We start from the raw sequence: 16,607 nt of genomic DNA on the forward strand, positions 1-16,607 counted from the left end.
AGACTCCTTGATAGATTATATTTTATTTGCACGGATAATTCATGATGTCTTTAACATATTATACTTTTTTTCTGCAATACAACAATCTCTGAAAAGATAAATTGGGAGTTTCCTTGTATGTTACATGTAAAATGCAAGAATGGTCGAGATCAACACCTTTTTATCTCAGTTTGCTAAATTCAACAAAAAATGAGTTCGATAAGTTAAGGGCAAGGTGATAATCTGTGTATGTTAAGGTCTCATCTTAAAAAAATGGAAATAATATGGATTTTGAGAGATAAAAGTATACATTTTAAGAGAGAAAAGGAAAATATACTTTGAGATAGGGAGAGAGTTTTGCAGTTTCTGCAAAAATTACTTCTTTCATTGCTTATTATTTTGCTATAACCAATCTCATGTTGCAACAACTTCTTTCCAATACAAAGGTTCATAACAATACTCCTTTCCCATGAGATTTTTATCCTCAAGAATAAAGGCAATAAAACTCGATGTTAGCTCCACTTTCAAGATGACTCTTTCAATCACAAGATAACAAGAAAAGTAGCACCGAGGTCGTGGCCTAGCGATCCTTGTAGAGAATTCAAATCTTAGCGTGCACGTCTATCACCTTTATGGTGCTTGCATAATGTTTAGTAGGTCAAAAAATTAATCGTGATGTGTGCAAACTTACCCAAACATCACGGGTTATCACAAAAAAAAAAAAAAAAAAAAAAAACATAACAAGAAAAGTAATTTTCCCTTATATAAAATAAAGCTATTTTGAGGATTTAAATTTGAACTAAAAAAATAAGTCCAAGGGTTCTAAAGCTACAATTCACAACCAAGTAAAACTCAGTGCTTCCCTGTGTAAAACTCAAATAACTCAAATGAACCTTTAAGTCCCTCAAATTATTATTGTAATCAATCCCGACAGTGATCGAATCTTCACTTTTTAAGTCAATATCTAGCAAGATTGGATCAACGAGATGAAAAAAAGATAAATTTCTAGAAAGAACAAGATAGATCTCGAGAGAGGAAAAGAAAATTAAATTTGAGAGGGAAGGACAGAGAAAAGAAAGATCGAAAAGAGGGAAATAGTTTCGCGATTTCTACAAAAATTACTCCAGTCATCCCTTAGTCGTACAGTAATCCAATACAGTCCTATTTATACTTTGAAGCTAACTAACTTTTTCTAACTACCTTCATAACCGTTGCTTACCAAATCAACTAACTAGTTATTTTGCATGTGCTAATTTCAATTCAGCACATGATAAATTCCAAGCCAAACCAATTAAAAAATCAAATCTCAAGAATCTTGAGATGAAAATAAAATAAAATAAAATCTCAAAAACCCTAAACTCGTCTCATCTCTTTTTTATTTCTCATGGCTCTTTCTTTCCACCTCTTTAGCTTCTAGTTCTTCTACATAAAAAGTCTTCCGATTTACATATATGCCATGCCTAATCATGGGATCGAGCTGCCAGGTTTTAGAGAAAGAGATGATGGTTTCCTGAGCGAGAAATTACAGAAATAAAATAAAATAAAAAAGAGAATAGAGAAAATATTCAAAGAAATAAAAAGTTTATTTCTTTAAAATCCAAATGGGTTCCTCTTCACCGAATGCAAGCTTATCTCCCCTTCTCTGGATGCTCACCCTACCCACTTCTCATTCTTCCCACCCATTACCACCATTTTGCCTATGCATTCTAGTGAGTGCTTTTTAAATTTCTTTTCAAATTAGTTTTTATATAAAAAAATAAAATAAATTAATATTTTTAAAATATTTTTGGATAATTTTAATATGTTGATATTAAAAATAAAAAAATTTTAATAAATATATTTTCAATAAAAATATATATTTTAAAAGCACCATTGTACTATAATACCAAACAATACTTAATCTCCCTCTGTATTCTTTTCTCATCGCTGTTTTCTTATTTTCTACTTCTTTGTTTCTCCTTCTTCAACCTTTTGAAATAACAAAAAACAAAATAAATTGAAAAAGAATACGAAATGGATAAAAAAAAAAAAAAAAGATGAAATCATAAACAGATTTTAAAATATAAAGATTAAATATACAGTTTTTAAAATTACAAGGAATATAATTATTTTTTATATAACTACAGGGACCAAGTTATAATTAACCAGACCCTTAACACAAGGTGGTTAAAAAAAATGGGACACCTTAACATGCTAGCACTAGCATAAAGATCGATTTTTGTCCGAACCTAAAGGCTAAATGATCTAAAAACACCATATATAAACTTACAATTAGCAGCTTCAAAGGCCTGAAGTTCAAAGTACTTCAGGATTATTTAGCCAAACCTAAATGTTTTCACAAAACCTTCATATATAGCTGGTCTCCAAGAAACACATGCCTGCTAGGAGATTGTTAGACTCATTAATCATATCCAGAATTCCCTCTAACAAGACTCTCCTCAGACCCTCCCATATTTCAGAATCTAAAAGAATCCTCACCACGAAGGTCTCGAGATTTTGCACTCTCGGTGCAGCAAATCTACTAGGTGCAAAAACAATAGGCGCATTTGGTTTTTTTCTGTTCTTCTTCCTTATGCAACAAAGATGGGCTGCAAACCCTTGTGCACACAATAAGAGAAACTCCATGAGTAGCATCCGGTAAAGGAAAGAGAAATGTTTCCCTGCGCTTGTCCAAGGTACATAAGTACTATGTACCAGAGTTATGTTCCTGTTCTATTTATATATACAAGCAATTATTTGTGTCCGCATTTGCTGGTGAACAAATCTCCCTGCGATCTCCCATTCAGTTTGAAAATGGCAACCTACGGGGGAGAAGAATACATTAGTTTATTCATGCAAACCTCAACAAGTTCATAGATACCACTTCCTCCAAATAAATGTCACTAATTCAAACCCTATTTTGAAGGAATTATAGCAGTTCATGAAAAACAAAAATTAACAATAAGCAGCTTTTCATGCTCCTTATATGGACTTGAGTTTAAAGCAAAGGAAAAGGAAAACAAACTATATAGCGTATAGTTACCATCTCGAGATAGAAACGAAGACAATAGTACATAAACATGTTTGATTGGAGAGAAGAGACAGGAACATAAAATAAACATGTTTCTGGGATAGTTTTGGAATGTACTTTTAAAACAAGAAGTACAAAAATACTATAACAGTAACCAGACATTACTCGAGTGATTTTCCAAACCATTTGTATTTAAATAATAGTATCAACAGAACTCCATTTCCATGATTCAATTAATTGCCTACTCGTTACTAGCTAAAACTGCAATTATATCATGCAAACAATGATTGCCGAAATAAAATTTACTTTGCATTCCCAAGCAAATCATAATTACGGCAGGGGGAATTCTAGCTGTAAAGAAAGATGAAAGTTTTGACAGACATTTTAAACCTTTCATGCAATATACAAGCCAGTTAGCATCAATTTTCACGGGGAAAAATAATTTAGCTATTTTTTTTACTCAAGTAACAGCAGACAAAACACACAGAAGTATAAAATCCTCTTTGTATGTACTGAACTAACCCCAACTTGAGGGATGTATCAGAGCTTTCATAATCATGTAGGGGGCCATTTGAGTTGCAGACATTGGTTACAGACTCTGATGACTGCCCTTCCTCGTAACCAACATTCTCTGAATCAGCTGTAACTTGCTTTCGGCCATTAGTTATCTCCACCACCTTCAGTTGAACATTTTCAGTTGTATAAGCAAAAGGTTAGAAAAATCAATATATCACTGCCAAAAATAATAAATAGAGCACGACACGTATATGTGTATTGTGTGCATACACAGCACGCATGGGAGGAAGGGATCTACTTGCTGTTTGAGTCTCTCATTCTCTTCCATCAATTGCATTCCCTACATTTTCATCAATTTCAAAGCAATATCAGAGGGGAAAGAGTACTATGAAAGGCAAGAAGAAACGTAAACTATACGCATTGAAATTATCTTATTTGTTCACAGTCCATCCTACTCTTCTCCATAAAAATCATGGAAAAGTCGAATTCCTTCTATATCCACCATCATTTCTCTCTCTCTAAAATAGCATAATGATTTGATACCGGTTTTACAACAAGTGGTAAGGACATTTCAAGGGTCAATCTGAAATGTATGTTACCATATATCAAAAACATGCAAAACTTTACTGATGAATACTTGAATACTATCATCCAACGCATTAAATTCTACATCTAACCTATAAAATATGATCACTGGAAGGAACACATAGATGCTCAAAATTAAGCACGCCTTTCTCAGACAAAATTGAATGTAGAAATCTCTAATGCATGCACAACAATGGGATGGTCCCATCCAGTTAATGTCTGCAAAGGAATCAAGTCAAAAACATTAGCAAGCACAGAAGCTGACCTTTCTTTGAAGATCAGTGATCTCGTTCATAATCTTCTCACCCTGAAATCAGGGGGGGGGGGGAACGAAGATGGTCAGTGGTCATTATAATTAAGTGATGCGAGTCTATAATCAAACCACAATTTACAGAACAAAGTGTTTGTGGACCTTCTTCTCTATCACACAGCTCAATCCAGCCTCAAGAGACTTCTCTAGCTGCAGCAATTCATCTATATTTAATCCTCGCAGATCTTCCCCTCTCATTTGCCTGTTTTACATTGGGTTTAACAAATAGAAACAAGGCATAGAGCTGCTAGAAGCTAACTACCTCAGACATACCTCAGCTGATGGCTTTTCTCCGCAACTTCCTTACTCAACCTGGAGCAGGTGCTGTCCTCTACCAGCTATGATACAAACATTATCACTCTATTAGCAAGCAAAGGTTTTAAATGAAGGAAGATAGAGCTACATGATTTATATAATCCACAGCTAATGTAAAAGAAGTCAGGAAGCAACAGATTAAATGCGCTAGAAAATGAGAACATGGGAAGGACTTGATGAATTATCCTAGACTAACATAAATATATGTGTTCAGAGTATTGTATTCAAGTCCAAGTCTATAGGTCAACTTCCTCTCATTTAACATGAGTTCCTTCCTACTTTCTCCCCTAGACATTTTCAACAATAAGAAACTCTGGGAACTCAATTACAGAATTCCAAGGTTTTCATTTTCAATTGCCAGCCATCTTATATTAAATTAAGAACAGTTTAGCTTCGTCTATGTTTTTGGAGGCCAGGCATTGTAAACATGCGAGTTCAAACAGTAAAAGACTTCATAGTTGTCAATTAATCAGGGGGTTTTATTCATGTCATCAAGGGGGGAACATACTCTATACATCATCCCATATTTCAAATCTTTGCACTGTCTTAAACACTCTCCACCAAATCATTAATATAAAAATCTAATAACAAATCGAGTGCAAAGAACAAAAGACCAACCTGCAACTCAAGAGATGGTTGCTCCAGCTTCTCAAGATTCTTCGAGTGCAAATTATGCCTTTCCAGTATTTTCTTCATGCTTGAAAAAACAAAAGCACAGTAAAGTCATTTCCTAAGATGGCCTGGAAGTTTGAAAGTTTAACTGATCTTTGCTAGTTATTTTAAGAATCAAGCAAGATTAAGATTCAATGTTATAGTGAAATTGACTCAGGAATGCAGCCCTTTGCCTGATTTGGTTTTCCAAGAAAATTATAGAGACAGCATTACAATGAAACTCCAAACTCACTCTAATTTGATCAAAAGCTATGATTTCCCAAGTAAATACAACAAAGAAACTTTGTTTTTCAATCTTCTAGTGAATCTTGAAAGATTTAAATCAAGTTTTCTTCCCACTCAGTGGTTGAAAATTAAAATCAAGATACGTATTGTTGCAAATGCGCATAGTGACAAGTACTTGAAAACTTCATGGGAGAGTAAATCCAATGTAACTAAATTATTTTTGCAATGTCAAACATCACAGTGAAATTATATTTCTATCATAGATTTTCATTGCCAACAAATTCCATAATTCAATTTTTTAAGCATTGTCTTGCTCTTGAATTCAAGCGAATCACCCTTTAATTCTTTATTATATCCAAAATATTGGAAAGATCAGCCTCTATTTCTTACTAACAGTAAATTGTCATGGTAAATTTTACCATGGCCTTCACCAATCATTTCTTCCCTTTTTTACCACTTGTTTCCAAGGCATGACATTCAACCATGTCCAGGCTTGCACAGCGTTTTTCATGGCTTTGATGTTGTGTTTGACCTTACAGAGTACAGCCGTAGCTTTAACTTCTTACATTTTTGTCCCAATCATGCTATTCATCCTTTGTTTTTCAACTTCTAATTTAATTACAGTGTTTTTCCTACAATATCACAAAGGTAGTTTGTTGACTTTTCCTCTCAAACCTAGTATGCGTGACTGAGTTTATACTACAAATCATTTGTTCACATGCCGTGTCTTCTCCGCCAAATAACAAGATATAGAAGTTCCATGCAAGTATCCATGAAAGTATCAAACCACAAAAACATAGAAATGTCTTAAGTATTAAAAAATTAATCACAATCAATGTATTTGCAAATGGCTAATCGTTATAACAATGTATTAAAAAATGTTGTCTTAGAAGACTATGGCATAGGCAACATTCAAGCGGATATGCACATGGGAATGCACCTGTCTTGTTAAGAAATGCAGTTTGGCACAAAACCTGTTTTCCATTAGTTATCAAATATTTTTATTTTAGTTTTCCAATAACTAGTCTAGGAGTTATAGTTCTTATAAAGAAAAGAATTTAGGTCTAGAACAAATATATATATATATATATATAAGGCTATCTAACTTACTTTTCAGACATGTTCTTATAATCATCATCATCATCATCAATTAGAAAAAATTTTAGGGGTTTTCTACAAACTCTAAACCTATGTTTCTAGTTCCAACTCCAATAAATTTCTCTAAATGTTTGGTAGGGTGGCGCACAAAATATTTCTCCATGTGGCTTCCTATACAGCACCAATCAAAACCATATTAAATACAGCTGATGAGGCTTGTAAACCAGTGCTCCAACACAAAACAGCAGTCTTTGTGGTATAAATATTATAGTAAGAATAGCAACATGTTCTATGCATTTGTCATCAAGTTAAGGAAATGTCCTACGTAATTGCCATTTTCCCAAGTCAGTTGGATGATAAAAAAGAAATTAGCAAGAGGGGCTGCAAGATTATTATAAGATCCAAGAGGCTAGTCTACAAAAAGAAAGAAAGAAAAATCTGAACTCTTTAGCTAACTTCCTTGGTTTTGTCTCCTTCCATGTAAAATCAATACAGCTTACAAGTTGAGCCATGAGGTTGCTGTCTTCTTCCATATTCTATCATAGCTTCGGCTATTTTGCACATGTTTAACGATCATTGACAAATCGACCATAGAAACTCAAGTTTGTATTCCTTAAAGGGCATCCTTAATCGCGGTGCACCATTTCATTATACATGTGATGATTAGTATCATCATGTATGCATGCATGTGTGTTGGTATTGGTTAGATTAGCAAAACAAGACAGAAAAATGGTTAAAGTTTTCGCACAAATCTAGAAAACTAATAACCACAATTTCTAACTCCAACACCACCCTATCTTGTTTTGATGTTTTCGCACCTTATAACACTAAAACAAAGAGACAAAAATAGCCTAGAAATCCTCCCTTTTCGAAGATCAGAACATCAAACTCTCCGATCTCTAGCAACAGTTATATCAGGTCACACAAAGAAATTTTAATCCAACCAGAGACGACACAGGAGAGAGAAAGACCTTGAGCTGGAGAACTCAAAGAGCTTGCCAGTGGAGGAGAAGATGATGACAGCAACATCAGCATCACAGAGAACTGAAAGCTCCTCAGCTTTCTTGAAAAGCCCTCTTCTTCGTTTTGAAAACGTGACTTGCCTAGCGGTGGCGTTATCGATCTTTTTTATCTGAATCCTCTCTCTTGCCATTTTAAGCTAAGAAAACAAGAAAAGAAAAGGGTAGCTACAGAGAATAAACCAACATACAAAGAGAAGAACTGGGTTAGTGCTACATAAAGAAAACCAATACACTCATGAGTGGAGTAAAACATGCGGCATTTTGCTAAATTTAGAGAGGAACCTGTGGCAAACCCTAGTTAGAGAATTCTTTTTCAGATCCAAAGAAAGGAAGGAGAAAAGGAAACACCCACCAGTTACAGGTCAAGGAAAGTAGTAACAGAGATGGGTTTGGGTTGGCTTGGCTGTGCTGTGTCAAACTGTCAATTGACAAGCACTGCTCTAGTTATTAATTAGTAGTAGCAGTAGAAGTACTTGCTTGTAGTTGTTGGTTTTGGTGCTGCCTTGTTTTGTTCTTTGTTGAGGGAGAAACTTCAGAGAAAGTAGAAAGCAACCAATAACAACGGGAAGAGTGAGAAGACAGGAAAATCTTAAAATAGTGAAGCAGGGTGTGGCCTGTGTCTGTGCCTCTCTTCTCTTTTCTTTGGCTTTGGAATTTAGTATTAATCAAGTTGCTGCCAGAGGTAACGTAAGCCTGGGTCATCATACGAAGGCCAGTCCAGTTTTTGTCTTCGCATGCAGAGAAAAATTTCCTCAAATATGCATTTCTCGGTTTTAAAAGCGATAGTCAAGTACCGCGAGATATCGATTTTTTTTTTTTTTCGACAAAGATATAACATAACAAAACAACTTAAATATGTATTATTTATGTTATAAAATATTTTAAATAATATATATTAAAATTATTAAAAATATATTTAAAAATATTAAGGACCGATTATTTCAAGTCAGATATTTTACATAAAAAAAATTTCCAAATATTTTTATATTTTTTTTCTAAAAAATATTTGTTTTCCGTAAAATATTTTACAAAAAAGTTAATCAATATAAAATATTTTACAATCAACTAACAACTTAGTTCATTGGATGAAAAATATTTTCAACTTGTAAATTTATATAAAATATTTTATAAATAGTAATTCACTTCTAATATCATCAAACTACTTTAACTACCGCATTCATCTCACTATCACTTATTCCGCAACTATTGTCATCTTATAGCCACCACCAACCCCTTCACCATCACCTAACATCACCTCCTCCTTCACAATAACCTTCACCATCTCCTTTACCATCATCACCATGTCACGGCTACCATCACCTTTTTCATCACAACCACCATCATAATCGCTACAAAAAATATTTATATGTAAAGTATTTTACACCAAAATATTTTTCAAGTGAGATAATAAAAAATAATTTACATGTAAAATACTTTTCGTAAAAACATTTTACATGTCAATTATCTTATGAAAAAACATTTTATGCACGATAAATAAACTCTTAATTTAATGTTTTTAAAGTGAAACATGAAAACAAATAGAAATTACCACATTCACTTGAAAACAAATAGAAAGTATCACATTCTTAAACACTTACATACAAAAGACAAAAACACCATGGCAGTAAAATCAATTTACTATTCATCGCTATAGAGTAATGATGTTTTTGCATTTATAGGAAAATCAATAAACATGCCTTTAAAGGTAATGCAGTCTTTGCACTTGGTTTATTAGTCATTATAAAATTGACCGAAAATAACTAAATTTTTTTATTTTTTAGCATAGTGGAATTATTGAGCCACCCCTTAAAAAGAAAAAAAAATATTAGACCTCAATCTAGGTATATTTTTGTCCTTTTATTCTTATTTGAGTGGTGCGATAACGATTATACCCCTTAAAAACAAAAACGAAAAAAAGATAAATTATCATCCAAGATATTTTGTCTTTTCAATTTGGTTTATATATATGTTTTCTTAAAGTCAATTTTATCTTTTAATAAACAAAAATATATAAAAAAATTTCAGGCCAGCAACGTACCATGGACTCAATCATGTTCAAGTGACATGTCCAGCAGCTTCTAGCGGTTAACAGTGAACTTTGTTGGTGTGGTTAGGTTCATCTCAACAGCCCTCTCTCTCATGCCGATAGGTATAGCTTTTTGAGCTCTGATTTGACATTGGTGAACTTTTCTTTTTTCTTTTTTTTTTTTATCTCTCTCCACGTCAGTTTTCACGCATGATAATTCAAAAATTCAAATCAACCCTTTGATTTGTTTTTTGTTCATATTTGATCAACGTTATTTTAATTACTATTTTTTATTTGAAATGGTTTATAGAATTATTTTTTTTTGTTTGATTCCATCATTTTTTATGTTTTTATCTATCAAATTTGATCATTATTCTTTTGACTATTATTTACTTGTTTTGTATAATTTTATGAATTGAAGTTTTTTTATGATTTCATCCTTCCTCATTTTTCTTGTCCATGTGATTTGATCCTCACTTTTCTTATTTTATTGCAGTTCTTTTTTCACTTCAACACGCTTTTTTATAATTTCCTTTTTATAAGTTATTATTTTTTCAGTTTCATTATTTAATATTTATTGTTTTTTCAACTTCAACATCTTTCAATTTTTTTATCGAGCATATCTTGTCCTTATTCTTTTAATTTCTATTAGTTTTGTCTAGGATAATTTTTAGAATTGAAGTTTTTCTTACAATGTCATCCTCTAATTGTTTTCATGTGTGCTCCAATCCTTATTCTTTCTTGCTATGATATTTTTTTTTTTGTAACTTTTTAAAATTTAGTTTTTTTACAATTTCATCCCCTAACATTAAATTGGCTAGGAACCAAGCTTATTTATTAAACTTGGGTCTAAGGTTCAAGGGGTTGCGGATTTGAATGATTAACCATGGTTTAAAAGATTCATCCATGTTTCTTCATTTTTTTTTTATCTTTTTCTAAACCATATCATTATTTAAACATGATCACTAGTTCACTCTTTGCCCACTAAGCACTGTTTTTTTTCCCCCATTTATTAACATGTATGATGGTCAATTAACCTAGTCAAGTATATTGGGCAAGTTTTTAATCTTTATTTCAAAAAATTTATAACAAGCAAACAAAACCACGCTTGTATTTTTATAATTTAGTTGTTGAGTTTTTATTTAACCTATAGCAAAGTATCCAAATGCATTAAAATAATATTTTTTAAAATTATTTTTTAGATCAGCACATTAAAATAATTCAATATATATATATAAAAATAATTCTATTGTTTTTTTTTGAAAAACGTGGTTTGCACCATGTTTCTAAACAATACCTAAATTCTTTTCCAAAACAAACTTAAATTAAATTTGAAAATCCATCAAGCACTTTAAAATTAATGAAGAGAGAAATGGGAATGAAAAACTAAAACAGCCAATTAAAATCCCAAGTTTAAGCTAGTATATTTATCAAATTCACAAAAAGAAGAAAAAAGCAGAAAAAATAAATTCACAACCCCAGTGCTTGGTATTGATATTATAGCGCATGCTATTTTTTTTAAAAAATATTTTAAATTAAAAATACATTATTTTTTAAAAATTTAATAAAAATACATCAAAATTATAGAAAAAATACCTAAAACATATTAATTTAATATTATATTTTAAATGATTGATGTTTTAATTCATGATTCCCAACTTGCCCTGTTGTTTTACAACCGTGAATCAAACAGATCCACAATTCTAAGGCCCGTTTGAGGGAATGAGTGTTGTGGGCTTCTGGTATTTTCGAGACTGAAACACACCCACAACTGTTCAATTAACTCAAGAAGCCCTGGAGGCTTGGAGCTTCTTATCCACGGTGGAGCTTCTAATCAAACACGTGTTTCTACAGCTACATCCACCGTCACAACCGTAGCCTACCTTTAAGATTAAACAGACATTAAATTGCAAATGAAAATGTTAGCAAAAATTAATAATCATCCCAATTGTGCATTAAATTCGTGGCAGCATCGAAGTCATGGCTCTAAAAGCTCAGATAAACCACCACGTTGGGTGTCCACCGACTTTTTTATAAGTACAACAGAAAACACGAAGCACATAATTAATACTCAACAAAGTCAATAATGTTCCTTGCGCTGTTACTAACCAAGTTACTAGGCACTTCCGGCCATGATCCAGCCCCGGTCCCAGCTGGGTAAAAATATAAAATGATATTATTTTAAGGTTTTTTTATAAATAAAATAATATATATATTTTAAAATTAAATCAAATTTTAATTATGTTAATTGAGTCAGAATTAATCTACTAATTTATTTAACTTTAATAGGATCAAGTTGTATTGGTTTCAAGTTGATTTAGATCTTGTTTGGGCTTGGGTTGCATGACTTTCTATAAAATTTTAATTTATTTTTATATTATTCTGATATATTAATATTGAAAAATAAAAAAATTATTTTAATATATTTTTAAATAAAAAAATATATTGAATTACACTACTAAACTCACTATTCTCAAATCATGTTGGAGGCATGTTTAATATTTGAGAATGTGACAGTAATTATTTTTTAAAATATTTTTTTATTTTAAAAAAATTAAAATAATTTTTTAAAAAAATATTTTTTATATTAATACATGATGTTAATATATATAAAAAAATTAAATAAAAAAATCAATATTTGTTCACCCCACGAAACGCAATACAAAAGTAGCTTAATAACTTTGATTATCACGAACAAACCCAAAAGTTTTGGGAATGCATTTATAATTTCTTGAAATTGGTTGAGTAGCTCAACAAACCCACCTGCATCCCTTCAATTTCAGTAGCCAGCCTCTGTTATATTTATTTATTATCCCCTGATCTAGTTTCGGCCCTCTTCGTAGTTACAGCTCCAAATCTCTGGCTAGCCTTGTTTGTCATTAATGGCGAGTATTTTGTCACTCCTCAGGCGCTTATACCTGACGGTCTATAACTGGGCTGTCTTCCTAGGCTGGCAAGTTTCATATTTTGCCACAACTCTTCCCTTAGATCTTGTTAATGAAGTAGACAGTAAAAAGAACTACGATGTTCTTGTTTCAGGTCTCAGGTGTTGTTTCTTGCTGTGAAAACGTTAAAAGATTCGGGCCATGAACATGTCTACAATGCTGTCGAGAAGCCTCTTCAGCTCGCTCAAACTGCTGCTGTTTTGGAGGTATTCCATCACTGAAACTGCATGCAACTTCACTTCACTTCGTTTTTTTCCCCCCTCCATTGAAGTGTCTAAATTTGCACCCTTTCTTTTCTGGGCTGGTTTCAATTTCTTTCTGGAGCGTAGATTCTTCATGGTCTAGTAGGTGGATACATTTTCTCCTTCTCAAATTTCTTTCCTTTTTGTTTGTTATTATTATTTTCTTGGTGTTTTCAAAATTTGTTTGGTTTTGTGCAATGATGAAGGGTTGGTGAGGTCTCCAATAACAGCAACACTGCCCCAGATTGGTTCAAGACTGTATCTAACATGGGTCATCTTATATAGTTTCCCTGAGGTTGGAATTATTCTTCCTTTTAAACTACCAATATTGATGTAAATGGGAAGAATTTTGAACTGAAAATGCTTATGTTTCGAGTAATTTGCAGATTCGGTCCCACTTTCTTGTTACTTCTTTGGTCATTAGCTGGTCAATCACAGAGGCAAGTATCATGTCGAAACTGACTTGTGTCATCAGTTCTATGATTTTGATTGTTTGATTTAAAAAATTAAGCTATTAGAAATGTAGATCAGAACGAATCTGTGGCAATTGGTCGTGAACAGGACGAGCACCATGTATATGAGAAAATTACAGTGATCAAGTGGAGAAACTGATCACTTGATATATATTCCTTTTCTTTTTGTTCTCACCATGTATTAGTTCTCCCACTAGGTCTCAATTTTGCAACGTCCAATCTCCCAAATCGATGTAGAATAAAGGTTTCAGTAATCTTACTTAATTAGGGGCTTCCTATTTAGCAGAAGCCAACCATTTATTTCATGTTTTATATGGTTTTTGTTATGAGTAGTATTCCCTCTCCTATTGAATTAGGTTTCCCGATCCAGTAATAGCTTTGGTTCCTCTATGTAGTAGCCTAGTTAGATGTTCAAGATAGGGTATGGATACTGTTAAAAGTATTGGGTTTTCAGAGATTGGTTCTCTTTGTATATGTTTTCCTCCATCAAATGGTTCTACATAACATATTTGCTTGAAACTTGACTTGAATGCAGAAAAGGAAAACCCAAGATGCTAACAGAAGCCCTATTAAAATACATAAATCATTGCCAAGAATATTTAGGCAGGAAAAACAAGATATTAAGATCTTTTGCTTCAACGCAAGTTTCTTGTACTTGAATTCCAACCTTTTTCATGGCATATGCTATAATTGCAAGATACTTTTTGCCTGATGTTTTGTATTCTCTTAGTGACTGGTATGGAAAAGAAATTCAAATCCCCATAGGCCAATTTAAAAGTTTTTTTCATTCTTGACTGTGCAGATCATTCGGTATTCTTTCTTTGGCGTGAAGGAGGTACTTGGTTTTGCACCTTCATGGCTCATGTGGCTCAGGTATAATAACTTGGATCTGTACTCATCAGTTGGAAGTGGTTGAGTTATACATGGCTATTTCATTGATATCCAACTTTGCTGTTCAGGTACAGCACCTTTTTGCTGTTGTATCCAACTGGTATCAGCAGCGAGGTTGGTCTAGTATATTTCGCCTTGCCATACATTAAGGTACCCTTTTGTTATTCAATGATCTTATGCAAATTGTTGTAGATCCGTATATGTGTTGGGAATATTCACCAGTCATGTTCACAAAAATGCCTTGTTTAGGTTTGTAGAAGATGTATTAAGTTTAGGATTGTCCTGTTCCTTAGAAGTATATTGAAAGTTTGATGGAAGGTAATTGACGTGGTGGGAGGCATGGCAAACCACTTAATCAAAGATAGATCATATTTTATAATTTTTGGCAGCAACCATATGATTATTTGTTACTTACTAATCTTACCACAATCTCTTTTCAACAGATGTTGTAGTTTCTGAGGGTGCAGAATTGCACACCTTTATCTAATTTTTTCATGGATATGTGAGCAAACAAAAGAAAGAAACAAGGCGTGGCTCATGAAAATTTACAAAGTGTTTGTTGTCATATTGTGAATTTACCATGTTAAGTTTTGTGTGCTTCGTATCTTACACATGAACCCCCTGTCATTAATAGTTTTTCATAAACAGTAGAGATTGTTAACAGAAGTATTTATCTGAAATATGACTCGCTCTGTTTTTGCAGGGATCTGAAAAGTATTGTTTAAGGATGCCCAACAAATGGAACTTTTCTTTTGACAACTTCTATGCTGCAATTCTTGTGCTTGGAATTTACATCCCAGGCAAGAACCTAGCATAGCAGATTTTCCCCAAAGTGTTGGCTTTGTCTTGTCATTTTACCATTGTTGATAATTAACTTACTGGACGCCATGGTTTGTTGCAGGCAGTCCTCACTTGTACAGCTATATGCTTGGGCAGAGAAAGAAAGCTCTCTCTAAATCAAAAAGGGAGTAGAAATTGTAGCATGGCTGCAAAATGGTCCATCATTATGCCTGTGATTTACCAGTACTATGTCAGTTCAGTTTGGAGTTCTATTGGGAACTTTGTTTTTTTGTCCTTTTTTCCCTTTCTTTCTCTAGAATGTTTGTCTCCGGCAAGAATTACATGGAAGGTTATTTAGAATTATAAGAAAACTGCTCTCTACTTTCCCAAAACTCTTGCTGCAAATTTCCCTCGCCATTGTTTCAGGATGGTCAGCTGTGAACATGGTTAAAGAGATGGTGGGAGGATGGAGGGGGAATTCATTTTATTCTGATCCTTCCGCACTTGCATCTTCAAATTCCTCCCTTCCATCATCACCGTTTTTGGTGATCTCATTGCTCTTAATTGGATGGATTGACTCGTTATTCTCCCTTCTTATCGTCTAAACTGATTACATACACAGTAACTTTTATGTCCTTATACTTTGCAGCTCAAATGGAGGTCCGTTGATTTTTTTTTTTTTATGATATTAGATTGTTTTAATGGGTTAATTTTAAAAAATAAAAAATATTATTCTAATATTTTTATCACCATAAATCATTTTAAAAGGCAATTATAATCACGCTTCTACACCTCCATTTTATCTCTTCCATCCATTCCTCGCAACAATCATATCCTAAATGAATCATGGGGACAAGGGTCTGGCGATGAATCAATAATTGACGAATTAAAACACGAAAGCCAGTAAGGTTCATAATTATTAAATGTTGACACTGAATATTTGATAATGAGGTGTGAAGAAAGGCCACCATGGCCACGGAGGAAAGGACCTTTAAATGTAGAAAATAATAAGTGATGTGAAAGTCTTAATTAATTGATATAAATTATAAGCATGTAAATTAAATTACAAAATTCGTAAAGAGGGATTGATTTTGGAATTATTTTAATATCCGGGTTAGAAATTTTATTTAAATATCATATTTTATATTGTTTATGGCAATTAGTAAAATACACCGTCTAAATAATGGTATATAGCATTGGAGCAGTAAATAGGTTAATTTGTTGCTGAAAAATCTATATAATATAATTTGTCGATGATATATATATATAAGTGGCTACTATATTAATAATGAAGAAAAAATGGAAAATCTTAAAAAGAAGACCGCATTATCTTGGTGGTAGATCATCCTCCCATAACAAAAAGAATTAAATAATCTTTTTTATTTTAAAAATTAATTAACTAGTGTTAATTTATTAAACATCTTCTTTCTCTCATCAATCTTTTCGTAGCATATATTTCTTACCTTTTCCTTTTCTTAAACAATTTTTTTTCTTAAAAAAAGGATATGAAATAGACAG

The 16,607-nt window shown here is 32.6% G+C and overlaps 2 protein-coding genes and 1 long non-coding RNA gene across 7 annotated transcripts; 1 reads left to right on the forward strand and 2 right to left on the reverse strand.

The window, feature by feature from the left end:
- Positions 1-2,505: 2,505 nt before the first annotated feature.
- LOC118063182 (MADS-box protein JOINTLESS) lies at positions 2,506-8,466 on the reverse strand. Of its 5 annotated transcripts, none has more exons than XM_035077142.2 (9): positions 8,085-8,456; positions 7,682-7,869; positions 5,334-5,412; positions 4,674-4,738; positions 4,503-4,602; positions 4,356-4,397; positions 3,804-3,845; positions 3,512-3,666; positions 2,506-2,780 (listed from the first exon to the last, which is right to left on the reverse strand). In XM_035077142.2, exons 2-9 carry the CDS (start codon positions 7,861-7,863, stop codon positions 2,762-2,764), a joined length of 684 nt encoding a protein of 227 aa, XP_034933033.1. In that variant the 5' UTR covers positions 7,864-7,869; positions 8,085-8,456; the 3' UTR covers positions 2,506-2,761. The 5 variants fall into 5 exon arrangements, with proteins under 5 accessions (XP_034933033.1, XP_034933031.1, XP_034933032.1 ...); XM_035077140.2 differs by having other exon boundaries at positions 7,682-7,897; XM_035077141.2 differs by having other exon boundaries at positions 8,015-8,456.
- Positions 7,154-7,675, reverse strand: LOC140955794 (uncharacterized). Its single transcript, XR_012170354.1, has 2 exons — positions 7,300-7,675; positions 7,154-7,246 (listed from the first exon to the last, which is right to left on the reverse strand). It is a non-coding gene; the product is annotated as an uncharacterized lncRNA (long non-coding RNA).
- Positions 8,467-12,455: 3,989 nt separating the features above from the next.
- On the forward strand, positions 12,456-15,585 carry LOC118063184 (very-long-chain (3R)-3-hydroxyacyl-CoA dehydratase PASTICCINO 2). The gene is made up of 9 exons (XM_035077143.2): positions 12,456-12,711; positions 12,798-12,909; positions 13,033-13,051; positions 13,152-13,240; positions 13,332-13,385; positions 14,221-14,291; positions 14,378-14,459; positions 15,013-15,109; positions 15,211-15,585. Exons 1-9 carry the CDS (start codon positions 12,641-12,643, stop codon positions 15,279-15,281), a joined length of 666 nt encoding a protein of 221 aa, XP_034933034.1. The 5' UTR covers positions 12,456-12,640; the 3' UTR covers positions 15,282-15,585.
- Positions 15,586-16,607: the final 1,022 nt, after the last annotated feature.

The sequence above is a fragment of the Populus alba genome, chromosome 7 (genome assembly GCF_005239225.2).
Source record: "Populus alba chromosome 7, ASM523922v2, whole genome shotgun sequence".
Taxonomy (NCBI): domain Eukaryota; kingdom Viridiplantae; phylum Streptophyta; class Magnoliopsida; order Malpighiales; family Salicaceae; genus Populus; species Populus alba.

Bases quoted from the DNA above. Each gene is read 5' to 3' on its own strand.
- LOC118063182 (XM_035077142.2), bottom strand. From the start codon at position 7,863: ATGGCAAGAGAGAGGATTCAGATAAAAAAGATCGATAACGCCACCGCT. The intron at 4,603-4,673 runs GTATGTCTGAGG...AATGTAAAACAG, and splicing joins GAGAAAAGCCATCAGCTGAG to GCAAATGAGAGGGGAAGATC. The intron at 3,667-3,803 runs GTAGATCCCTTC...GTTCAACTGAAG, and splicing joins ATGAGAGACTCAAACAGCAA to GTGGTGGAGATAACTAATGG.
- LOC118063184 (XM_035077143.2), top strand. From the start codon at position 12,641: ATGGCGAGTATTTTGTCACTCCTCAGGCGCTTATACCTGACGGTCTAT. The intron at 12,712-12,797 runs GCAAGTTTCATA...TTCTTGTTTCAG, and splicing joins TGGGCTGTCTTCCTAGGCTG to GTCTCAGGTGTTGTTTCTTG. The intron at 13,241-13,331 runs GTTGGAATTATT...AGTAATTTGCAG, and splicing joins TCTTATATAGTTTCCCTGAG to ATTCGGTCCCACTTTCTTGT.